Here is a 25070-nt window from a genome sequence, read left to right on the forward strand (position 1 = left end):
CCCCCGCCTCTTCTCGTTCACATCTGCCTGGGCTGCTGCCAGAGTGGCCTTTCTAAGAGCTCCTCAGGCACCTCCCCATTGCTCTTGGGATAAAGTCCACACTCCACCCCTTCTTCTGACACCCACTCTGACCCCCGTGGAACTCTCTGCTCCGGCCAAACCGAGTCCCCTTCAGGTCCGCTGGTGCCCCCTGAAGCCCCTCGGCCCAGCGCCTCTCCCTGACACAGGGAGGGCCGGTGAGGGGTGGGCAGGCCACCCTCTGCGGGCTGCATCCCCAGCCCCGCCCCCCATTCCTTTAGGCCCCGTCTTAGCCCCAGGCAGACTCATCGCGTGGTGTCGTAATGATGCGTCCCCTGTTTCCCACCCACACTGGCAGCTCCTCGAAGACAGGATCTGTGCCTTCCTGACCTTGAGTCTGAGTCCCTTGGTGCCCACATTGTCCAGCTTAGAGATGGCCAAACTACCATCAGTCCCGGGGTGGTGTCTGACCCACCATCAGCTCTTTTTTTTTTTTTAATATTTATTTATTAAACAACCCATACATTGTTAGTATAGACATTATGCAAGGTTAAAACATACTCAAACATCAAGATCCACATTCAGGGCTTCCCTGGTGGCGCAGTGGTTGAGAGTCCGCCTGCCGATGCAGGGGACGCAGGCTCGTGCCCCAGTCCGGGAGGGTCCCACGTGGCGCGGAGCGGCTGGGCCCGTGAGCCATGGCCACTGGCCCTGAGTGTCTGGAACCTGTGCTCCGCAGCGGGAGAGGCCACGGCAGTGAGAGGCCCACGTAATTTCTAGAGGCTGGAAGTCTGGGGTCTAGGTGCCAGGGTGGTTGGGCTCTGGTGAGAGCTCTCTTCTTGGTTTGCAGATGGTTGCTTTCTTGTTGTGTCCTCACATAGCAGAGAAAAAGAAAGAGGAAGAGGAGTAAGAGAGAGGGAGAGAGGGAGAGAGGGAGGGAGGGAGGGAGACAGCACCATCAGCTCTTATAAGTAAAGTGTTACTGGAACACAGCTACACCTGCTCGTTCACACAGCCCATGACTGCTGTTGAACTGTGCCTGCAGAGCTGAGTAGTCGTGACAGACTTAGGACCCGAGAAGCCAGAAATATTTACTCTGGCCCTTTACAGACCCATGATCTGGCCCACGGTAGGTGCAGTGAGGTTTTAAATGAGCAGCAATGACTGTGTGTTTATGCAGCTTCTTCCACACACCAGGAACTAACTGTGCTAAGCTCAAACTGTATCATCACATTGAAGCCTCCTGGTGGCCTGGTGAGGTTGAGTAGCCAGCGTCTAGGTCCTCTCCTTTTTTCAGATAACAAAACTGAGAAGAAATTAATAACTTGCCCAGCATCGCAGTTGGCGAAGAGGTGGACCAAGGTGGCGTTGAAATGCCTCTCTCCACATCTGGGACCCCAGCCTTGCCAAGGAAGGAGGAAATAAAAGGGGTGGGGTCACGCAGACAGAAGGGGTGCAGGGGAGGGGAGCTGGGGGAGCGGGTGACGGCGGCCACTGCCTCAGACGCCATGGGGGCTAGAGGGACGCCCAGCCTCAGGCAGTTCATGTCAGCACCTGGGCATCACATTGTAAGACGAGAATGTTGAAATGCAGGGAACCAAGATCACCTTGAGCAGGGAGACCTCTGTTCCCACTTGGGACTCTGTGTTTCCTAATGACTTTTAAGGAGTTTTGATAAGATTCAGTAGAAGGAGAAGTTAGAGCAGGGCAGACCTGATGCTTCGTTTATGGTTCAGTCCACCACGCTCCTCGAATCAGAAATTTAAAAGCAGGCTGATGCTCTATGAAGCTTAAGGGGCTGCAGCAGAACCAGACGGAGGTTAGCGAGGGGCTTGGGTGCTGTGGTCCCAAGTGCAGTGGGCAGGAACCCGTTGTTTCTTTGGTTCTATCCCACCTCCTGGAGTTTGGTGCTTTTGTTAGCCTGTCGCTTGGTGACGCTCAGTGAGTGCTGCCCTGAACAGTGTCTCACGGGGGTGCGCGTGACAATATGGTGATAACAGCAGCCGACCTGCTTACTGGGCCTCGGGCCCTGTGCACGGACTACTTCACGTGCGTTATCGCCTCTGATCCCCACTGCAGCCCTGTTTTCGTGCCCAGCAGAGGACGAGGGATCGGTGGTTGAGAGACATGCGTTTGCTTCAGGCGCCACGGCTGGTAGCGCACGTGGCTGGCGGGGAACCGGAGCCATCGGCCCACTTTCCCAGTCACTGCTCCTGGTCATCACGTAGACGAGCAGGGGCAGCTCTCCAGCCATTTGGGGACCAGCCGTCGGGCCTGGCCTGTGATTTCCTGAACGTGGCCCCTCAGCTGTTTGCCGGGCTGGGTCAGACCTTTAAGTAGCCACCTGATTCAGTTGGGGTCAGGTCCTCAGCGGCGGGCTGGCCTCGGGCAGCTGCCCAGAGGCAAGGAGGCGGGCGTCTCCTGGGGGCCGAGCTCTGGGCTTGCTGCGTGAGCTTGGGCTCACTTTCTTGCAGATCTGGCTTCTCGCTTCTGAGGCAGTGAGGTGTGCAAGGCTGGTTATTTCTGTTGCCTAATATATGGTGGAAGTTGATACCACCAGAAAATTGAGATGTTTATGAATAGTACTGATGGTTGGAAGTCATCCTACCCAGTGCTGTATTCTGCTCCTGGTCACCCTTGTCTGTCCCTGCCTGTTGGAAATCTCTGAGGCCTTCAAGGCCCACCTCGCATGCCACCTGTGATTCCCCCTCACGGCATGATTCAGCTGACAGGTGTTCATTGAACACTTCCGTGAGGCCCGCAAGAGAAGTGGAATATCCTGCCCCCAGGGGTTCACAGTCTGGGGGAGAAGGACAGGCCAGCTCACCATTGCCTCACAGCATACCCAGGGTGCTCTGGGAGCCCAAGTACCTGACTCAGCAGGTGGGACAGAGAGAATCTGCCACCACTTCTCAGAGGGGCCAACTCAGGCTGGGCTTTGGAGGTTGAATAGGAGTTGGTCATGAGGATGAAGGGGTGGCCTGTGCTGTGAGAGCTCAGGGCTGGGAGTGCTGGTGTGTAGACCTGTTGGAATGCCAGGTGAGAACAGTGGGGATGGGACGGTTGCCAGAGAGGGGGGACCAAGTCTTCTTCCTGCTTGAAACCCCTCTGTTTGCTGTGGCTCACACTGTTATTGATAGTCTAGGCCTCTTATCCACACGAACCCCTTGAGGATGGGTTGCAGGCAGCTTTGAGGATGGTGGAGAGAACACAGGTCTGGAACTCTGTGGCCCAGCTTCGAGTCCCAGCTTCACCCCTTGCTGGCTTTGTGACTTTGGGCTTATTCCTTAATTTACCCAAATCAGCCTCTTCCTCCGTAGGAAGGCGCTGTTCCTACCTCCCCCAAGGGCCATTGTGGAGAGTGAGTGGGGCAGGGACAGGGAGTACCTAGTGCAGGGCCAGCCACATAGCGGACGTCATCTCCAGCAGAGAGAGGGCGCCCAGGGAATTTAGAATTTCAATGATTATACCTTTTACGGCTGCCGGGCTTTGATCAGAACTATGTCCGCTGACCGGAAGGCTTGCAGTTTTCCCTCTACCAAGTATCTTGGATTCTGGCCTTTGCAGGGCGAATGAACGGGTGGTGGATAAGCAGAGCTCCCCGCCCAGCTCCCAGCTGTTAGAACCCAAAAGCGGGGCAAGCCTTAGAACACTGCCCACCGGGAGAAACGGACACGTTCCCCTGTGTGCATGTTCACCAGCTGAAGGCATTCAGGGGAATCTCAGTCCCCCAGAGATGCTGAGTGGTGCTGGAAGGACTCTGGGGAGAGGGGAAACCGAGAAGCCCCTTAACCGGTGGGGGGTGGGGAGCAGAGATGAGGCGAAAGACCAGAATCCCTTGTGTGTGCTGGGCTGCATGCACAGGACCAAGAGTTCCTCGGACCCCTTGCCTGTGAGGGACCCTGCAAGGGAACAGCCATCATATTCTACACCCAGCACGTGCCGGGCACACAGGAGGCCTAGGGACTTATTTATGGGGTTCACAGTCCTAAAGACTCCCTGTTTCCAGGACATCGCTGAGAACTGTTGTTTTTCCAAGAGTATGTATGTAAAATGTTCAGATACGAGCTGTGCATTGAATGAAAGCTTGTCTGAGTAGCTGTTTTTCCCCAAGACCCTGATCAGTGGAATGAGTTGAATTGAGAGGACTAGACTCAGTCCTTGAACCTGGGACAGACTCTTAGCCCCACCCCTTCCTTGTTGAGGAAATGGAGGCTCAGCGCGGTCCCGGATCTGTCGGTGGAGTCCACTTGTCCGACCAGACCAGGTTACAGATGTCACATGCCTTTGCACTGTGGCCGGCATAGGAAAAGTTACCTTCCCGGATTTAAATATTTTCTTTCAGTCGAGAAAGTCCATTTGGCCTGACCCGATGAAAAAGGTGGAGGTGCTCCAAAGTGGAGACAGAACTCTCGCAGCTGCAGCCGTATCCCTGGATTGTTTGTTCTGGTCTCGGAGCTCTGTCGTCCTGAACCAGGTGTCTTTATCTGATGGTGCTCATGTCTTTTTTTTGCTGCCCAGGAGCTGAGAGAAGATAATATCATTTTAATTGAAACCAAGGCCATGCTGGAGGAGCAGCTGACTGCCGCTCGAGCCCGGGGCGATAAAGTGCACGAGCTGGAGAAAGAGAACCTGCAGCTGAAATCAAAGCTTCACGACCTGGAATTGGTATTGCAGGCTGTTGTCGCTCAGATCTGTCTAAACGGATTGGGGAGGTTTCGGGTTTGTGCTGCGCCCCTCTCTGGCTTTTCCGTCACTGGGTTTGGTGCCACTGCCGACACAGTGACTCGCTGACTGCAGAGAGTAGCTCGCTCAGCTCAGCGGGCTCGGGTGGGCACCCCTGAACGCCTACAGACGGGTAGGACGGTACCTCTGGGTTGCTTTTCTGTACACATGAGCTAACGTGTGTGTCTTCTGCAAGCAGGGTCTCTGCTGGCTTTTACGGTGTGGGCTGAGCTGTGATCTGTGAGTTTCTTTACAGGCTTCTCAAGGCATGTTAGGTTCCCTAGAGCCTCGAAGCCACCTGTCACCATGGTACTTGCTCTGAAGCTCTGGGCCATAAGTCACTTAGTTCAGACAGCATTCAGTTAGAGACCTCGGCTCTCTTATCACCTCCGTTGCCAGGCAAGGTATCTTTCAGTGGCTGTAACTCTCACAGCTGGGCCCCGTGTTGGACTCGTTTCTGTGCAGGGAAGTGAGCAGGTGCCTGGGGTCCATTCATCCTCGGGGAATGAGGGTGAATGCACGGGGGCCGGGGCCTGTCCAGAGGGGCCCCCCCGGCCACGTTCTCACTCCGTCCTTCTTCCTGCGCTAGGACCGGGACATGGATAAGAAGCGAATAGAGGAGCTGCTGGAAGAGAACATGGCCCTCGAGATTGCGCAGAAGCAGAGCATGAATGAATCCGCCCACCTCGGCTGGGAGCTGGAGCAGCTGTCCAAGAACGCAGACCTGTCCGACGGTAGGTAGCGCCTGGTGCCGGGGAGCCAGCCTGGCTGAGGCCGCTTCCTCATCCACGGAGCGGAGCCCTCAGCTCCGTATCTTCCATGTCAGGCCATCCATTCACCCCAAGTAAGTAGGATTTCCTTCAAGTGCCATTTGGAACTGTTTCATTACCCTTCTCCCCAAGGAGAACATGAGGGGTCTGGCAGCCTTGATGTCAGGACATGAAACACAAATCAAGTGTTGCCAGGTTTCCCAGTTCCCATATGGACGGTCCCAGGAGCTTCCAGATTACAGCACGCTGACACCGGAGGGCATCGTAGGTCTGTCTGTGGACGGTTGAAAGCTCTGGATGGCAGGAGACGTCCCCAGTGGTCACTAATCCCCACTAGAAATGTACCTTGGGCATTATTTCCTCCATTCATTTGCATAATTGGGCAAGACGGATGCAGTCTGTTCTCTGTCTCTCTGGGTGGGAGCTGCTAAGAGGCTGCTTCTCACAGGACCCAGGCCTCTTCTTTTCCCTCCTATGCTTGCACCGCTGCCCCTGCGCAGACAGATGGGGTGTCAGCCAGGGGAAAGTGGGTGGGGCAGCAGTCAGCACCGCAGCAGGAAGCTTCGGCGCCCAGCAAACAATAAGCCAGTTCCTGTGTTCAGAAATAGCACACGTGCCCCCGATAGTGCGAGTTATTGTTTAGTTAGAGCTGGACAGAGCGAGGTAGGGCTTTTGGCTGGTTTGGGGGCTGCTTTTTCAGTTCTGATAAACACCCCCTCAAATAATGGCAAGGTCGTTGAGTGTAGCTGGAAACGTCTTCTCTTCGAGGGGTCCCATCAGTTCCAGACAAAAAAATCAGCTTATTAAACTGCTCATCTCTGAGGGAAGTTAGTCGTATCTGTGCTTCGGTGCCCGCACACTGTGCTGGGGGCTGAGGGTGGGGTCACTCTGATTCCCGGCTCTGGGAGGAGTACAGGTCCATCGGGGAGGACCACTGCCCCCTGGCAGAGCAGAGAAGTGGTGCAGGACTCCTGGGACAGTCCCAGACCAAATGAGAGTATTTCTGTTAGAAACCAGGGTGACTGTGGGGTCAGAAAGCCTCACCCCTTTAGATGACTACTCAGTACAGCCTGTGGGCCCTTTCAGGTCAGTGAGCACGATTTATTCTTGGTGTTCCCAACTCCTGGTGCTTAGCTGGGAGCTGATGAACATTGACTTGAATGAAGGCATGACGCAGGCAGAGCCTGCATATACTTTTGCATGTGTGCTGTGCTGCCTTCTTGATTCAGAAAGACCTGGTGTAAAGTCTTGGCTCCTTCGCTGGAGGTTAGCTGGGTGACCTCTTTCAGACCTCAGTTTCCTTATCTGCAAAATGGGGGTAATGAAGCTGCCTCATAGGAGGAGACAGTGAAACATGATGCCATGCCTGGCCCACGGCCAACAATAAGGGACAGCTGTTCTTGTTGCCAAGGTCTTAATGAAATACATCCCATCACTGGTTGCTTGGCGTGCTAATGAGCGTGGCACTCAGTAGTAAGCTGTTATGTCATAGTACTAGTCTTTGAAGCACTGGCTTTTATGGAAGAAGAAAGGAGGCTTGTGGTCCATGCTGTTGTTTAACTTGTAGGACCTGAGGAATTAGTCCCCATGAGTACAGAGTTCAGTTTGGGATGATGGAAAAGTCTGGAGGGGTATATTGGTGATGGTTGCACAGCAATGGGAATATAGCTAATGCCACAGGACGGTACACTTTAAAATGGTAAATTTTATGTTAAGTATATTTCACCCCAATTAGAAAATGTCCTTTTTTCATGAATGCTGCCAAGGTACTGCCCCAGTGATCCCAGGCTGAGCATTAGCTGAGTTTCAGTTGAGATTTGTTTCATTGGTAGCGTGGTTTCATATGTTGCAAGCATGTGTGCTCACGTGCGTCAGCGCTGGGCCTGGGTCAGAGCCACGGGCACTCTCTCCATCTCCACTGCTTCACGGCCTGTTGTTGCTTGGGGTCTTGAGGACGTTCGGGCTTGTTGGGTCTGAACTGCTATCCTCGGTGCAAGATGAGAACTCAGAGAGGGTGGCACATGCCTTTCAGTCCTTACGACTGCCCAGAGGATCTGAACACACACACCCTTGTTTCTAGCTTGATGTGCTCACTAGGGATGCCATCGTCCTGTATGTACCCCTGCCCCTGGGGTGATGAGTAAGAAGCAGGTTGGGGCGCAGCCCTCTTAACATTGTCATGAGGCTCCCAGAGCTGAGTCCGTGGCACTGATGGGACAGGCGGGGACGGAACAACACCAACCCCTTCTTTCAAGGACTTCCGTACACGTTCCTTTCTCCTCCTGAAAAAGCCCCATGACTTACCTAAAGTCATGCACCTGCTGGTGGCAGGAAGGAGCTAAGAACTCCCATTCCTGACTCTCAGGTATATGCCCCCCTTCTCCATTTGTATTCGAGCTCTTTGAAAGAAAGCAGAGTAGATGATCTCCCTTTTTCTATCTTTAGCTTATATTTTCATCGCACTGAGAATTTTTAAAGCGGTTTACATGTACTATCTCATATTTTTGTCAATGTAATCGTGAAATTAAAAAATGAAATCTCTGTCCAAAGGACCTTATTCAGGGATGGCAAGTACTGGGCATACGTGCCCACAGAGCCTTCTGCCACCAGTGGCAGACATAACTAGTCGATTACCGTGCCCCTCCTGCTGAGCCACCCAGACTCCCACTAGTCTCAGAGCTGGCACAGAAAATGTCACCTATTTGCCATCTCTTTTAGGCTCTAAGACCCTTGAGTTGTACAGTCGGTCAGCTTGGTTAGCAGCTTGGTAAGAAACAGATCCTAGCAGTTAACACAGTCTTAACTTCTGCATTGGCTTCTTCACTGTAATCTGCGTTCCTCTTAAGCTCTGGGCCCAGCTGAGCCAGCAGAGGGACTGAAACTGCCTGAGGGACTTTGAGGCGCTAACAGCGACGGCAGCATGTGAAATGGGGGGCACCCAGCCAACCTATGGGAGCCCTTCCCAGGCCCCTCAAACCTAGGGCATGGGGGCCCAATGGCCCCGGCTCATGGCGGCCCGATGGCCCCGGCTCATGGCTGGAAGCAGAGGCTCCTGGATCCTGGGCCTGACTCAACTTTGTGCTTCAGCCTCCAGGAAGTCGTTTGTGTTTGAGCTGAACGAGTGCGCCTCTAGCCGCATCCTGAAGCTGGAGAAGGAGAACCAGAGCCTCCAGAGCACCATACAGGGGCTGCGGGACGCGTCCCTGGCGCTGGAGGAGAGCAACCTCAAGTGCGGGGAGCTGGAGAAGGAGAATCACCAGCTCAACAAGAAGGTAACCTGGCCTAGGCGGGTGGACACCCCTCCCCCAACCCGGTCTGCCCTATAGAGGCTAGTCGGTGGCCAGGCAAGGCAGTCAGGTGTCGGTGAGGATGCGCCGCTGGGAGCAAAGCATAAGCCAGTGCAGCCGCAGTTAATTACACAATAATAGAAGAACAAGAGCACTTGCGAGAGGAGTTAAGAGGCAGCGTGGCTTGTGCCTGCACTGCCTTGAGGGTGCGTCTCGGACAGTACTTGACCTGTGAGTGCCTCCTTGTCTTCATCTGTGAAATGGGGTTCGTGGGCTTCCCACCTAACACATGTTGCGTGGACTACATGAGCTAGTGTATGTAAGGAGTCTGGCACGTGGTAAGGGCTCAGTGAAAAGAAAACGGTGGACTGTGAAAAAGCATAGGGTGGGTCATAGGGGAGAGGAGGCAATGATGTAAGTCACACCTACGTGTGTGGGGAGTAGGGACCACTGATGGGCATTTTAGGGCACTGCTGGTGGCAAAACAGGATCAGTGCTCACTCCTTCCTCTCAGTCTACGAGATGGAAAAGAAGAGATGGCTGAACGGTATTTGCCTTTCAGGACAGCTGCTGGGTCTTCCCAGGAGCACAGGAGAACCCAGACATCTGGGAGAACAGACAGAGGCTTACAGAGCAGTCTTCCTTCTACAGTTAGGAGGACCCCCCCCCCCACATTTGCACTGGGGATTCAGTCTCAGGTGCAGAAAGGGGCCGTTGAGAGGCTAGGGATCGCCTCCAGGTCTTGGTCACTCCAGGTCAGAGGGCCTCAGAACACCTAGGCCACACTGCGATGGCGCAGTTGCATCGTGGGCTCCGAGCACACCAGCTGTCATAGTCCAGCTGAGGAAGAGGACACGAGCCCCGTTGCTTGCTGACCGCCATGCAGGCCTGGTGCTTTCGGGTGTCCCACCTGCCCACGAGTCCTGCCAGTGTCATTCTCTGCTGCACAGGCAGTGGGAGGGGCACGGGCTGCAGGGAGAGACCTGGGCTCTGCTGGTCCTGGCTGTGCTGGTCCCTTATCTCTGTGTGAGGCTTGGGACAGCCCCTCCTTCTGTGAACTGGTCTCTGGAGCCCCCTCATGGGACCTCCCAGGCTTGATTACTCACTCTTCTTGTCCCTTTGAAGCATCGTGTGCCATGCAGCATTTCGGCCGACAAGCATTTTGTCCTGCCTTCGTAGGACAAGACAAAACCCCACCCCATCTCATGCGATGTCTCTCAGCGTGGAACAGCACGGGGAAGGCAGCTAGGCGGTTTAGGTTCTTTAGATTCACATGGCCCTAGCACAGGAAATGTCTTTATAAGTGGAAGTTCGACCTTGGCCAAGATAAAAAAGAATCAGCCTTTAGAAAGATGAGAACCGTTGACTCTGTGGGTCCTCACGGGTCTGCTGCAGAAAGCCCGCAATGTAATAGCGCTGGCCCGGCTCCCAGCAGCCCTCTGAGATGACCGCTCACGCTTTTCCCCGCCCTCGTGGCTCACTCTGGCCCCTCCTCTGCACAAACAGGATGGCAGTGGGTGCTCCCTGCCTGGCATTACTCCTCAGCCCCCGTCTCTCAGGCCCCACCCTCCTGCTTCCCCTCAGGGTCAGTTCCCTGGTGGGACACCAGCCCTCTCCTGCCACGGTTCTTAGGAGGCATGTCTTGGCATAGAATCCCTGGCAGGAGGGAGGTGCCGCAGTTCCCAGGCCCGTCCTGTGTCTGGTGCCGGGATCCCTGGGAGGCGGCCCTCAGCCCGCCAGAGCGCCTCTTCCCGACCTGCTCAGTCTGCCCGCGGCCTGACCAAAGCTGTCCTGGCCCAGCAGCCGTGGTTTTGCTCTTTCCCCCCAGAGCCCAGCACTGAGGGTGCCCCCTAACGTTGGATGGGTGGACACCTCAGCCCCAGCTGGGGGGCTCACTGGACCCTAATCCATCTCAGCTCACCCCAGTTTCCCTCCTCCAGCCTCAGCCATCCCACCCTCCTCGGCACCCCCCGATGTGGCCTGTCTGGGCCCCAGCGGACACTCGTCAGTCAATCAGTGAACCCCCAGGTCCCGCTGGTGCCAGCCTGGCTTTTACCACACCCCAAGCATAGCCCAGGCTGCGAGCTTGCTTAGGTCTGAAATGTCTGTGGAAACCCTAGTTCCCTGAAGTTAATATCCTCCCCTCTAACCCACAAAACTTCCACGGACCGTAGAGAAGCTGCTTCCTTCCTGCGACTGTGAATCTGCATTGATGTCCTAAGAGTTTAGAATCCTTATTTTCAGGGGAAGGGGGCAGCCCTTTGGGGGCCTGTTACTAGAAGGAAAGAGCAGCCCGGGGCTGAGAGGCAGGCCCCCCGGCACCCACGTGCCCTGGGACCCGGAGTGGCACCTGCAGCCCAAGGCAGGTGCTTTGGGAAGGAAGGACGGGAAACCTCTCAGGGCTGGAAGGCCTGGAGCTAGCCCACATCTCCGCCCGGCGAGTTCACCCCAGGGGCACCGAGGTCCTTCAGGGATGGGCTCTGGTTCCATGGCAAAAAGAGCCAGAAAAGGAGAGAGACGGCTTGGGTGTGGGACCTGGGGAGATCACATCTTTAGACCAGAAGCAACAGCAACGAGAAATGCAGAGGTTGGAATAAGGTTCCTTTCTCTGGGAGAGAAGGGGCAGCAGGGATAGGCTGTTAACAGTAAGGGTGGGGGTAAGCCAGCAGGCCCCCCGACTGTGAGTGAGGACTGGGGGGTCGGCCACGGGGGGTGTGCCCCAGCTCTGCCCCGTCCTCACTGCGAGGCCTCGGGCCAGTCGCTGAGCCCCTCTGGGCCCAGCGTCCTCCTGAGTATTTGGTTGCCTTTGTTCCCCAAGGCTGTTGTCTCAGGCGTAGGCTTTACCATCGGAGGTGATCCCTGGTTGCCCTGCCGAGTCCCAGGCCTTGTGCCGGGAAGTGGGGCAAAGATAAGGAAGGATTAGAAATACGTTCTTGCTTTTGAGAACCACTCGGATGTTTGCCGTGTTACAGCGTGTTTTCCTGTGGACCCCAGCTGGGTGGGGCTCCCCAGCCCTGGGGTCCCCGGCTTGGGGCAGGGGGGGTTGAGGTGCTGCCGGGATGTGACAGTAGAGTATGAGCTCGGCCCGGCTCTCCCCGCTGGTGGGGGAAGGAGCTTGCGTGCTGCTCCCTCCTGTGAGGGTTTGAGAGCTCCCAGATCTGTGCGCCAGGAAGGCAGCGTGCCCCTCACCCGAGGACAGGTACGCAGAGTCTGCTTTAGAGCAGTGATCCTTCCGGGAGCTTCGGAACCTCCCGTGCAAGGCCCCGGCCCAGGTGGGCTGAACTGCAGCAGGCTCAGCCCTGCTGCTCACGGGGGTCGTTGGGCATCTCGGGGTCGTGGCCTGAGGTCCAAGGTCTTTCAAAGCTTCGAGAGCCATCTGGTCTTTGCAATCTATTTTTTCAGGACAGCCATCCCAAACCAGTACATCAGGATCATTTAGGAGCATGTCAAAATGCAGACCGGCTAGTCAGGAGCTCTGTGGGTGGCCGGGCCCGGAGCTCTCACGGGGAGGGGCGGCGAACATCGCTGCACCCGCCGCCTGCTAGGCGTGTGCCGAGCACGACACAGTGACAGAAGCTCTCGAGGATGCTCGCTGCTGGTCCTGCGTCAGTTACAGAAACTTGCTCGTGGTGATGTCATTAGTAGGGAGGGACTGGACTCTGAACTCTGTCCCTGTGACACCAGAGTCATGCCTCTTTCCCAACTCCAGTCCCCCATGCTGAGGGGTTTGGCGTTGGCGGGAAGGGAAGCCCTCGCAGTGCAGACACCAGCATGGGCATCTCCTAGGAGCTCAATCTCAGGCCCTGCCCTGGACCTACTGAGTGGATCAGGATTCACCACCTGATCCAGGTGTTAGACACGATGAAGTAGCTAGTTCGTGTTTTAGGAAGGTCAGGCGGGGTGACCCCAGCAGAAGAGCTCGGTGTCAGGGAGGTGATTGGATGGTTGTCCAGGCCAGAGGGAAGGGGGCCCGGCCCTAGCCAGGCAGTGGCGGTAGAGCAGCTTGGGTAGAGAGGGCAGGACTTGGGGACAGAGTTACTGGAGGGTGAAAGAGGAACATAGCGGAAGACCACTCTGAGCAGCTGGGCGAATAGGTTTGTCACCAAGTGAAGTCCGTGGGACATCCAGTGGTGGTGGCCCCGGGCATGTGGTCTGACCCTTGGGAAAGTGGACAAGGCCTGAGATGGGAGCAGGGAGCCCGGAGGCACTTGGGCACATGGCAGTGCGGGTGAGGAGAGGTGGGCTGGGAGGAGGCTGACTGATGGTGCCCCTGAGCTGGAGATGCAAGTCGTGGGTTAGGAGCTGAGGCTAGAGGGGGCAGGGAGGTCCCTTCAGAGCAACGCCTGGACACTTGCCCTTGAGAAAAGTCCCGTTAAAGTGTTCTGTGGGGGCTGATGAGTTTTGGATTTATTTTAAAACGTAGTTCACTTCGTGAAGCCAACTGTTGCCCGGCTGGGTCTTTTGGGTCTGCAGATCGAGAAGTTACAGACCCAGCTGGAGAGGGAGAAGCAGAGTAACCAGGATTTGGAGACCCTGAGTGAGGAGCTGATCAGAGAGAAAGAGCAGCTGCAGAGCGACATGGAAACCTTGAAGGCTGACAAAGCCCGGCAGGTAGGCACCCCCGGAACAGACCCCTCTCCTGAACCCCTGCCTGCAGGAGGGAGAGTCCGGGATTTAGCCATTTCCTGGGAATCCATCGGGGAAACGTGCATTACCAGGTACCTAGCCTACCTGCAGCTCAAACCAGCAACTCTCAATCAGCTGTGGGGGGCACTGGCAGTGCCTGAAGACGATTTTGATTGTCATGACTTGGGGAGGAGAGAGGAGATGCTCTTGGCATGTGGTGGGTGGAGGCCAGGGATGCGGCTAAACGTCCTGCAACACACGGGACCAGCCCCGCGTGACAAAGAATGATCCAGCTCCAGACGTCCACGGCGTCCCGCTGAGCACCCGACGTTTGTTTGCCTCCCGCCACAGGAAGTCCCGGATAGGGGGCAGTCCAGCGCTGGCGCAAAGGCTCTGTGATGCCGTGCAGGGGCCAGGCCTCTCCTCCCTCTGCCAGTCTTAGCAGTGGCTGCCACACACCCTGGAGGGCAAGGGGCAGAGGGAAACCCTCCCGGGACCTTCTGTCACATCTTATTGGCCACACCCAACACATGACCACCGCTACCTGCGAGGGAGCCTGGGGTATCCAGTAGTTGAGTTTTTCAGCCTCTGATGTAGAGCAGAAATGGGGGGAAGGGATGGTGCCACGTTTCGTGAAAAGACAGGCAGGGCTTCTGCTCAGGTGCGGCTTACGTAGAGGGCAGAAGGACAGGCGACAGGCAAGGCAGTTTCAGACGTGTGCCCTTGAGGGAATAACGCAGAGAACCCTGCTGGATGAAGGCGCTGAGGAGCCCTGGGGCAAGGCTGTCCTGAGGAGCTGCTCACGCTGAGCCCTGGAGAAGGAGGGGGAGCCAGTGATGCTGAAGACCGCTGGGGGCAGGGGTGGTCCAGGGCAGAGGGAGGATCCTGTGCAGGGGCTGCGGGAGGGGAGAGGCGTGAGGGGAGCCCACAGAGGTGGCGGCCAGGATAAACGTACCAAGGGAATCACTATCGTTGTTTTACGTGAGAGGGAGAGAGATGGGGTTTATGTTTCTAAATCATCCTGGCCGCCATGAAGGCATTTTAATTTGAACTGTCTCCGTAGGGGTCTCCATGCTCTTCACCTTGTGTCCATATTAACCCCTGGGAACGTTAGGACTACTTTTTTTTTTCTCACTGAAGTATAGTTCAGTTCTGGTGTACAGCAAAGCAGTTCAGGGGTGTGTGTGTGTGGGGGGGGGGGGGTGTCTGTGTGTGGTGTGTGTGTGTGGTGTGTGTGTGGTGTGTGTGTGTGGTGTGTGTGGTGTGGTGTGTGTGTGTGGTGTGTGTGTAGTGTGTGTGTGGTGTGTGTGTGTGGCGTGTGTGTTTGTGTGGTGTGTGTGTGTGGAGTGTGTGTGGTGTGTGTGTGGTGTGTGTGGTGTCTGTGTGCGGTGTGTGTGTGTGTGGTGTGTGTGTGTGGTGTGTGCGTGGTGTGTGGTCTGTGTGTGTGGAGTGTGGTGTGTGTGGGGTGTGTGTGTGGTGTGTGTGTGTGGTGTGTGTGGGGGGGGGGTGTGTGTGGGGGGGTGTGGTGTGAGTGTGGTGTGTGTGTGGTGTGTGTGTTTGTGTGGTGTGTGTGGTGTGTGTGTGGTTTGCGTGTGTGGTGTGCGTGTGTGGTGTGCGTGTGTGGTGTGTGGTGTGCGTGTTTGTGTGGTGTGTGTGGTGTGTGTGTGTGGTGTGTGTGTGTGGTGTGTGTGTGGCGTGTGGTGTGTGTGTGGTTTGCGTGTGTGGTGTGTGTGTGTGGTGTGTGTGTGGTGTGGTGTGTGTGTGTTGTGTGTGTGGTGTGTGTGTGGTGTGTGTGTGTGGCGTGTGTGTGGTGTGTGTGTGTGGCGTGTGGTGTGTGTGTGGTGTGTGGTGTGCGTGTGTGTGTGTGTGGTGTGTGTGTGTGGTGTGTGTGTGGTGTGTGTGGTGTGCGTGTGTGTGGTGTGCGTGTGTGTTTGCGTGTGTGTGTGGTGTGTGTGTGTGGTGTGTGTGTGGTGTGTGTGGCGTGTGGTGTGTGTGTGGTGTGTGGCGTGTGGTGTGTGTGTGGTGTGTGTGTGTGGTGTGTGTGTGGTGTGTGTGTGGTGTGTGTGTGTGGTGGGTGTGTGGTGGGTGTGTGGTGTGTGTGTGTGGTGTGCGTGTATGGTGTGTTTGTGGTGTGTGTGTGTGGTGTGTGTGTGTGGTGTGTGTGTGTGTGTGTGTGGTGTGTGTTGGTGTGTGTGTGGTATGTGGTGTGTGTGTGTGGGTGTGTACTCTTTCAGATTCTTTTCCATTATAGATTACTACAAGCTATTGGATGCAGCTCCCTGTGCTGTACAGCAGGACCGTTAGGCTGTTTTTTGGGTACACAATGGGGTGGTCTTTTAGGGCCTATGCTTTAGTCCCCCAGATTAAATCAGACTTTAGCCCCAACTCACCGAAATACATTTGTGCAGCAGTCGCTGTCAATCCTGTCGTGTCTTCCCGCAGATCAGGGACCTTGAACAAGAAAAGGACCATCTCAACCAGACGGTGTGGACGCTGCGGGAGAGGTCACAGGTCAGCAGCGAGGCCCGCACGAAGGACTTCGAGCAGGAGAGCAAAGCCCTGCAGGGGACGGTGACGGAGGCCAGCGGCCGGCTGAGCAGCCTGGAGCTGGAGCAGGCGCAGGAGAAGGCGGGGCAGGTGGAGGAGCTGCAGCGGGAGCTGCGGCGGCTGGAGGAGGAGAAGGGGAGGCTGGCGCAGAGGGTGAGCTCCCTGCAGGCGGCGGGCGAGCAGGCGGACGCCATGGAGCGCGAGAGCCGCGGGCTGGCGCTGGAGAACCGGCAGCTGCGCAAGTCCCTGGACGCCCTGCAGAACATGCAGGTGCAGCTGGCCAGCCTGGAGCTGGACAACAGGCAGCTGGACAAGGAGAACCTGGAGCTGCGCAGGACAGTGGAGGCCATGCGCTTCACGGGCGCCAAGGTGGCAGAGCTGGAGCGGGAGAAGCAGGAGCTGAGGACGAGCGTGGAGCTGCTCAAGGCGCTGGGCAAGAAGTCGGAGCGCCTGGAGCTCAGCTACCAGAGCCTGAGCGCCGAGAACCTGCGGCTGCAGCAGAGCCTGGACAGCGGCGGCCAGAAGGCGCAGGCCCTGGAGCGGGAGCTGGGGCAGCTGGAGGCCGAGAACCAGGCCCTGCAGCGCGACCTGGAGGCTCTCCGGCTCGCCAACAGGCAGCTGGAGCGGGCCGGCCAGGACCGGAAGGCGCTGGAGCAGGAGGTGGCCCAGCTGGAGAAAGACAAGAAGCTGCTGGAGAAGGAGGCCCGGCGTCTGTGGCAGCAGGTGGAGCTCAAGGACGCCGTCCTGGACGACAGCTCCGCCAAGCTGTCCGCTGCTGAGAGGGAGAGCCGCGCGCTGGACAAGGAGCTGGCCCGCTGCCGGGAAGCAGCCGGCAAGCTGAAGGAGCTGGAGAAGGACAACAGGGACCTCACCAAGCAGGTCACCATGCACACGAGGACGCTGACCACCCTGAGGGAGGTGAGACGGGGGCGGGCGGCCCCTTCGGTGGGGGTTGAGCAGGGTCACCGTGCTGCCCGGCAGGTGCTTCTGCAATAGAGGTGAGACAGGGAGAGGCCCCTGGCATTTGTCCCCTGCTTCTAAACAGAATGATGCCCAAAAGCATAAAGAAGTAGAAATCACCTGTTACGATCTTACGGCCCAGAGATAACCAGGGCTAACAGTCCAGCATATTTTATTTCTTCTTTTTTCCTTGTCTGTTTGTGTATACACACACTTGATACCCTACCTTCTCCATCCTAGCCCTGTTCTGTTTCTCTCTATTACTATACTTTTTCTCATTACGTTAAATAGGTTTCAAGCCATGATTTCTAATGGCAGTGAGGTATTGATTTTATGGACTTACTGTGATTTCTTTCTGGACATTTAGATTATTTCTGATTTTTCCCACGATTTTAAATAACACTGGGACTCCCCTGGTGGCGCAGTGGTGAAGAATCCGCCTGCCGATGCAGGGGACACGGGTTCGAGCCCTGGTCCGGGAAGATCCCACATGTCGCGGAGCAGCTAAGCCCGTGCGCCACAACTACTGAGCCCGCATGCCACAACTACTGAGCCTACTTGCCTAGAGCCCGTGCTCCACAGCAAGAGAAGCCACTGCAATGAGAAGCACACGCACCGCAAAGAAGAGTAGCCCCTGCTCACTGCGACTAGAGAAAGCCCGCGTGCAGCAATGAAGACCCAACACAGCCAAAAATAATTAATTTTAGAAAAACACTGGACATCCTCGCACACATGCACCTTCACGAATGTATTTATTTTCTTAGGCTATATGCCTAGAAGTGCAATTACAGGGTGAAAGGGTGCAACTGTTTTACAGTTTCTTGGTAAATATGTGTCTTACTTTTCCCTGGTAGTTTCTGCGTGGCTCACCCGGGCTTTCCTGCAGCGCCACAGGGTGAGTCACTGCTCTAGTAAACGACTCCGGCATCTGAGTGGCCCATCACAGAAGCCGAGTGTCCACACGTGTGGAAGTTCCATGTGACTGTTCACAGACACCTGGTGCCCTCCATAATGTGGCCCGGCTGTCCCACAGTGGAGCCCTCTTCTGGCTCCTCTGCCTGCAGCAGGAAGATGAAGAAGAGAAGGACCACACTTCATGGGGCAGAATATGGTCTCATAGCCGCACCTGACAGCCAGGGAGGTTGGGAAATGTGTTCCAGCTGTGTGCCGAGGAAGAAAAAGAAATAGACTTGGTGGGCTTCCCTGGTGGCGCAGTGGTTGAGAGTCTGCCTGCCAATGCAGGGGACGCGGGTTTGTGCCCCGGTCCAGGATGATCCCACATGCTGCGGAGCGGCTGGGCCAGTGAGCCATGGCTGCTGAGCCTGCGTGTCCGGAGCTTGTGTTCCGCAACCAGAGAGGCCGCAGCAGTGAGAGGCCCGCGTACCGCAAAAAAAAAAAAAGAAATAGACTTGGTGACCACGGAGAGGTCTCCACATTAAAAAAAAGATCACTGAGTGTCAGTGCAGGCAGATCAGTACACTGTTGGGGAGAGATGCAAGACACCAGCCTGACCCATAGCCCCTGCCTCTGTAAGCGTAAGTTACATTATGCTGCAGTAACGAATGACCCCAGAATCGCAGGGCTTGTCACATCCAAGGCTGGTTTCTCTTTCACGAAAGTCCAGGTGACCCTCTGGAGAGCTCAGCATCCCAGGCGGCTTTGATCTCACGGCTCCACCATCTCAACGTGGGGTTCGGGCATTCTCCGAGGTAGGGGAGAGGCAGCTGGAAGATCACACACTGGCCCTTCCATGCTGCAGCCAGGGAGCGACCCCGGAATGTTTGGCGAGCACCACCCTCCGTCACACTGCCGTTCCAGGCCTTGGGGGGTGTGTGGTAGGGGGTCCTCGTGTGTGCAAATAGCTGTGACACTGGGCAAAAAACGGTATAACTCCCTGGAGAGTTACAGAGGTGTGGACTAGAGTAAGTGAACCCCTAAATGAGGTCAACATCCACTTTTGAAGAGTAAATCAAAACCAGTATTTAAAGTAAAATCTTTCTCCTCTTTATACTTTGTTCTGAGTTCTCTGCAATGAGCTAACTAGTTATTGATCCATTACTCCGTGGAAAAGGCAATCACATTCACAGAATTCAAACCCGCTCCTCAGAGGTCACCATAAGTGGTGTTTCAGACACTTGTCTGGATGTGTTTGGAGCACGTTCGATCCTTCCTGGACACGCTGCCACGTGGTCTGGTATCTTGAACTCCGGGGGCTGGGAAGGTGTGCTCATCCGTTCCCTTTGGAGGCATCCCTGAGGTTCACCGTCCCCGCAGAACCGCCTGCTTGGCCCTCGAGACACCCAAGCTGGCCATGGCTCGAGAAGGTGGTCGCTCAGCCCTGAGACTGGCCTGCGCCAGGCCATCCTGCCGTTTCCGCTGGGCTCTTTTCCCACGCTTGTCCTCACTGTCCCCACAGGACCTGGTGCAGGAGAAGCTGAAGAGCCAGCAGCTGAGCAGTGAGCTGGACGAACTGAGCCAGGAACTGGAGAAGCTTGGCCTCCACAAGGAGCTGCTGCTGCGGGATGACAGCAGCAACGGTGACACGTGAGGACCCCTCCCTGGGTGGCTGCAGGCTTTCTCCGCTCACGCCTGCGTCCCAGCGCCCCCGCACCCTGCAGGCTCCGCGCCCCAGCCCCACCCCCGGAGCTCAGTTTACTTTTCACACCCGAGGGCCTGTTGTCACGCGGCACTTTCTGTCCAGGGCCTCCTTCCTGGACATTCCAAGGCGGGAGTGGAAGGAGATTCTTTTGTCCAATGAAAAGGCTTCTGAACTTTTTTCTAGTTAGGCTTTTTTCGAGCAGTTTTAACTTCACAACAAGAGTGAGGAGAAGGTGCGGAGATTTCCTGTAGAGCCCCTGCCCCCGATGCGTACCCTCCCCCACCATCAACACCCCCACCAACACCTCATCATCACCCAGAGTCCACGGTTGACATTGGGGTCATTCTCGGTGTTGCATGTTCTGTGGATTTTGACAAACGTATGATAGCCTGTATCCACCCCTATAGCGTCATACAGGGTATTTTCACTGCCCTAAAAATCGTCTGTGTTCCACCTGTTCGTTCCCCTCTCCCTCCACCAGCCCTTTAATTTTTTTAAATTTTAACTCTTGCTGCCTTTGCCAGCAGTGCTTTCCTAGATCATCTCGCTTTTCAAGGAAATCCAACACCTTGGACTTTTGTTGGACTTGTAGCCAACGTGATGTCCTTTAGGTGTGGTGAAAAGGCCACACAGATTTACCGCTTACCTAGCACTGTGGTCTTGGATGGATTCCTTAACCTTTCTGAGACTCTGTTTCCCCATCTGTAAAATGGCCATAATGATACATGAAACGACGCCTGGAAAAGTATAGCAGTGATGTTTCATTGACGGTGTCCCAGACATATCTATGCCAACAGCCTGGGGAACAGCTCTAGGTGATGGTTTTTGACTCCTGCAGTTCTTCTGGGACACATCTTGCAGCGTGACGCGGAAACCAGCTTAGTGGGGGAGGGGTGTGTTGGCAGCTGGGAGACTGGGAGCTTGTGGGTAGAAGAGGCCGATGAATACTACTGTGTATTTGTGTTTTTCAGGAAATACAAGATTTTGGAGAGCATAACTGAATCAGCATTCAAAACAGCACTAGCCAGGAAAGAAGAAAAGATTGTGTTCTTAGAAGCACAGATGGAAGAGAAGACCAGCCTGACTCACCACCTACAGAACGAGCTCCAGGTGGTAAGACCAGCCCCCATAGGGTCAGGCCGTGGGTCCTGGCTGTGAGGTCCCTGCCTCACCTTTCCCAGCCCCTCACCTGGGTAGCAGAGGGGCGGCCTGGATGCCCGTGTTCTGGAGCCAGTGTCGACGGAGTGGACCCCTGAGGCTCGGGAGGGAGAAGTCTGGCTGCGCTCACGTGGCTATAAAGTCGGGACTGGGTCCCGGCTGCTGCCCGGCAGTCATCTCTGCAGGGAGGGGGCAACGTGCAGGACGGAGGTCCTCCCCGCAAGAACAAAGGCAGGAGTCTGGCGGGTCCAGTGCCGGGCGAGGGGTCGGGCATGCTGAGGGGGGTGGGTTTGGTGCGGGGCTCCGAGCCTGGCCTCTTCCTGCCCCAAGTCTGCTTTCCCGTTCTCTCACCCGCAGTTGAAGAAGGAGTGTGAGATCCTCAGGAAGAGCCAAGAAGAGGGGAAGCAGGTGCAGAACTCCTTCAAACACCCTGTGGGGCCGTTGGTCGAGGGTCACCCGGGGAAGGAGCGCTGGGGGCCCAGCCCCAAGGAGGCCACGATGGAGCTGCTCCGTGTGAAGGACCGGGCCATCGAGCTGGAGCGCAACGTGAGTAGGGAGAGGCCACTGTCGACAGTTCTGCAGACGGAGCAGGAACTCCCATTACCGGGAAGGACCCGGGGTGTCAGAAGCTGTTGAGATTTATCCAGGTCTCGTTGGCCTCTTCTTGAGTTCCCTGGCAAGTCCCGTTTGCTCCTTGCCACTTGGGGTCCCTTCAACCTTTCTGACTGAAGGGGCAGGTCCCCCTTTTCCCCGGGGACTTGCTCTATGCTTCCTGTACTGGGTCTGGGGCATCTCCACCAGCACTGTTTCCGCAGTGATCTGTGTTTCGGTGCTCTTCTAGGGGTCGACAGACCACGGTCCGCCCCCTGTTTTCATAAATAAGGTTTCATTGCCCCACAGACACACCCTTTGCTTACATATCGTGTGGGGCTGCCTTTCCACGGCGACGGCAGGGGTCACTGGTTGAGGTAGAGACCCTATGGCCGGCAAACCCCAAAATAATATTTGCCGTCTGGCCTTTTACAGAGCGAGTTTGTCCACGCACGTCTAAACCCCTGATCTTGTTTGACGTCTCCCAACAGCCTTATGAAGTAGATAGTGACTATTTTCCTTTGACAGATGAGAAAGGTGAGACGGAGTTTAAGAGACCGGACCCTAAGCCCCGTGCTGGTCAGGGGGAGCGCAAGACCACACCCCACGCGTCCGGGCCCAGTCGGTGGCGTATCTTGCTCGGCCTTTATCGGTCTCATGGAGCATGAACCGCCTTCTGCCCGCTGTCGCCCGAGTGGGGTGAGGCTTTAGGGCAGGCTCTGGCTCCCTTTTCTGTGCGAGAAGCTCACAGACATGCGTTCTCGGGGTGGTCAACAGAAAACAGAGAAGAGCACAAAAGACAGAAAGGATGAAGCAGCTTTAGCTCCAGCTCGCCTTTGCCTCACACTCGCTTGCTTGGGTTCTTTGCAGCGTCTCCATCATGTGTATTCACTTCTCTTGTGAAAGCACGTACAAAAACATTTTTTTCTAATTCTGTTGTCTTTCCGAGAGGGAAAATGTTACTTCTCTCATCCGGTGGATTTTGGCTTTGGCCCCCGAAGGGTTCCTAACGACACTGTACCTGCTAACCAGCCGTCCCTGCGGCTGCTTAGCGGGTACGGAGCCGGGGTCTGACCTGTCTCATGCTTCCCCCTTCCCCAGAACGCGGCTCTGCAGGCTGAGAAGCAGCTGCTCAAGGAACAGCTGCAGCACTTGGAGACCCAGAACACGGCCTTCAGCAGTCAGATCCTGACGCTGCAGAAGCAGAGCGCCTTCCTGCAGGAGCACAACACCACGCTCCAGACGCAGACGGCTAAGCTGCAGGTGAGGGCATGGCTGGGCAGCTCTTGGGGTGGGGAGGATGCTCTGTGTCTCCTAGAGACTGGCCCCAGCGCTCTGACGACTCCTAATCAGTAAGACAAAGCATGGGAGAGTTCGGTGTTTGGTTTTATTTTTGATAGACTCATTGTAAACCGAGGTTCCTAGCCTCAGGATCTTTGAAGTTGGTTTTCAGTGACTGAACACGGCTGCCCAGGCAAAAAAAAGTTTATTTCCCTGCTTTTCCCTTGCAGTCTTATCTGTTTCCCAAAGTCTGTTTCTTGAGATGCTGTTAGGAATGACTTGGAAAAGAGGTTCTGGGATCAAATAAGTTTGGTTCGACACAGTTAAGCACACTTCTTCACTGTAGGACCTGGCAGAGCCTTTTTGAAGCAAATGTGAATTTTTGATCTCTACGAGTGAGGTAAGGTATGAAGTCGCTCCCGGGCTGGTGAGAGCATCTAGCCAGGAGTGTTCTGGACCACACGTTTTAGGATGTTGGCTTTTATTTACCATTAATAGATTGTGGGAAAGTAAATGAGCGTTTACTGCAGTTTCTGAGAAAGGTGTTTGACAATATGTAACGTGTGGGTCAGAGACAATGAATAGGAGACTGGCAAAGAGGTTGGGATTCGTTCTGTTAAAACGAGCAAATAGGATGTTGGTTTGTAGTTTTGTTTTTGTTGGGGTTTTTGGTTACGGTTGTCATATCTTTGTCTGGTCTTGATATGAAGGTAATTCTGACCTTAGAATTAGATAGGAAGTGCTCCCTTCTCCTAAATTTCTAATAATTTTGGACGTTGGATGGATGTTCTGTAAGCGTCAGTTAGGTTAAGGTCAAGGTAGGTTGTTCAGGTATTTTGTGTCCTCAGTGATGCTCTATCTTTTAAAAATAGGCTTTTAAAAGTATTCAAAGAGGGTATTATTCAGAGAGAGGACCTTATTTGCCCAAAGGTTCCGTCTGTGGAGAGCGGCTCAGGAGTGAAGCGCCCTGCGACAGTCTGTTGATGCCGTCTGGCCTCCAGCAGTTCCTTAAGTCCTGGTAGAACTGTCCTTGGTCCCAGCTGCGTCTTGCCTGCGCCGATGGTCCCTGTTATCTCGGTGTCAGCCTCCAGCCCCCTCTCCCTCTCGGCAGGTGGAGAATTCCACTCTGGGCTCCCAGAGCGCCTCACTCACCGCGCAGTACGCGCTGCTCCAGAACCAGCAGACAGCCAAGGAGAGCGAGCTCGAGAACCTGCAGAAGCAGCAGGAAGAGCTGACGGCCACCTACCAGGCCCTGCTGCAGGACCACGAGCACCTGGGCGCACTCCACGAGCGGCAGTCCGCGGAGTACGAGGCCCTCATCCGCCAGCACAGCTGCCTGAAAACACTGCATCGCAACCTGGAGCTGGAGCACAGGGAGCTCGGGGAGAGGTATGTGCCGGCGGGGCGGGCTCCCCTGGGTTCCTGTCCCCGCCTCTGCTCTGTGCCCCTCGGGTCTCCTCTTGGCCTACAGCTTCACACTGTCCGGGGCACCGGAACTCTCCAAAAGGGAGGTAAATCAAAGTCACCCTTAGCAATTTGGAGTTAGTGCAGCTGGAGACGGAGTGTCGGTGGATCTCCAGGTGGAGAAGGGGCGTCGTGGCCAGTCTTGGCTCAGGGAAACCTGTTGTTGGTGTGGGGTCCCTGCTCCCCTAAGGATTTTCTTCTCTCCTCCCTTTTCTCTCCAAACTAAGAATAAGGAGGAAGTTCACTACAGCTGCCAATTTACAATGACACATCTTGCCCTGGCTTCTCAGTTCTTTTCTTGCCTGTCAAGGTCTGGGCTGCGTTTTTTGGGTTTTTTTTTTTTGCGGTACGCGGGCCTCTCACTGTTGTGGCCTCTCCTGTTGCGGAGCACAGGCTCCGGACGCGCAAGCTCAGCGGCCGTGGCTCACGGGCGCAGCCACTCCACGGAATGTGGGATCTTCCCGGACCGGGGCACGAACCTGCGTCCTCTGCATCGGCAGGTGGATTCTTAACCACCGCACCACCAGGGAAGCCCTAATTTTAAGTATATAGAAAGTAAACAGAATGGTAGAGTGAAACCCCTGTATACCCACGACTGGCTTCTGCATTTATCACTGTTTTGCCACCCTCGTTTCATCTTTACTTCCCGTTCTCCAGCCCCACACTCCTCTTTTTTTGTAGGTAAAATTTACATACCTTGAAATGCACGAGTCTTAGCTTTGCACTCTTGACAATTCGGGGTCCTGGGTCTTGTGTGCATTCGGTCAACCAGCATCACCTGAGCTCCCGCCCTGGCAGATCCTTGATTGTTCCAGGCCGCTGGGCAGGGGCTGCAGGACCCAGAATCTGGGAGCAGGTGTGGTGTGCACATGGCTCTAATACAGGAGAGAGAGGCTCTCAAACACTTGGCACGGGTGGCTGGGTGGGTGAGGAAGAGAAATTGTCCTTGTCCTGTGCTTGTGAGGCGGCCCTGCGGCCAGCGTTCTCCTTGACTCGGCCTCAGGATGCTAAGTAGAGCTGAAGTGCAGGGCGTTTCATCACAGA

General features: G+C 55.6%; 1 protein-coding gene across 4 annotated transcripts in view; it reads left to right on the forward strand.

The window, feature by feature from the left end:
- The window catches only part of CCDC88C (coiled-coil domain containing 88C), a gene marked incomplete at its 3' end in the record, with an annotated part of 127182 nt that overhangs the window by 74127 nt on the left and 27985 nt on the right, over window positions 1–25070 (forward strand). For 3 of the 4 annotated variants that reach the window (XM_082841878.1, XM_082841880.1, XM_082841879.1), the window contains exons 11-20: window positions 4540–4686; window positions 5333–5477; window positions 8601–8785; window positions 13274–13411; window positions 15869–16891; window positions 19350–19477; window positions 20504–20645; window positions 21048–21236; window positions 22383–22544; window positions 23674–23951. In XM_082841878.1, coding sequence (XP_082698004.1) covers window positions 4540–4686; window positions 5333–5477; window positions 8601–8785; window positions 13274–13411; window positions 15869–16891; window positions 19350–19477; window positions 20504–20645; window positions 21048–21236; window positions 22383–22544; window positions 23674–23951 — 2537 coding nt within the window. The remainder of the gene's footprint in view (window positions 1–4539; window positions 4687–5332; window positions 5478–8600; window positions 8786–13273; window positions 13412–15868; window positions 16892–19349; window positions 19478–20503; window positions 20646–21047; window positions 21237–22382; window positions 22545–23673; window positions 23952–25070) is intronic. The other variant, XM_082841881.1, reaches the window with a different exon arrangement.

Source organism: Leucopleurus acutus (genome assembly GCF_964270905.1).
Source record: "Leucopleurus acutus genome assembly, chromosome: 1".
NCBI lineage: Eukaryota > Metazoa > Chordata > Mammalia > Artiodactyla > Delphinidae > Leucopleurus > Leucopleurus acutus.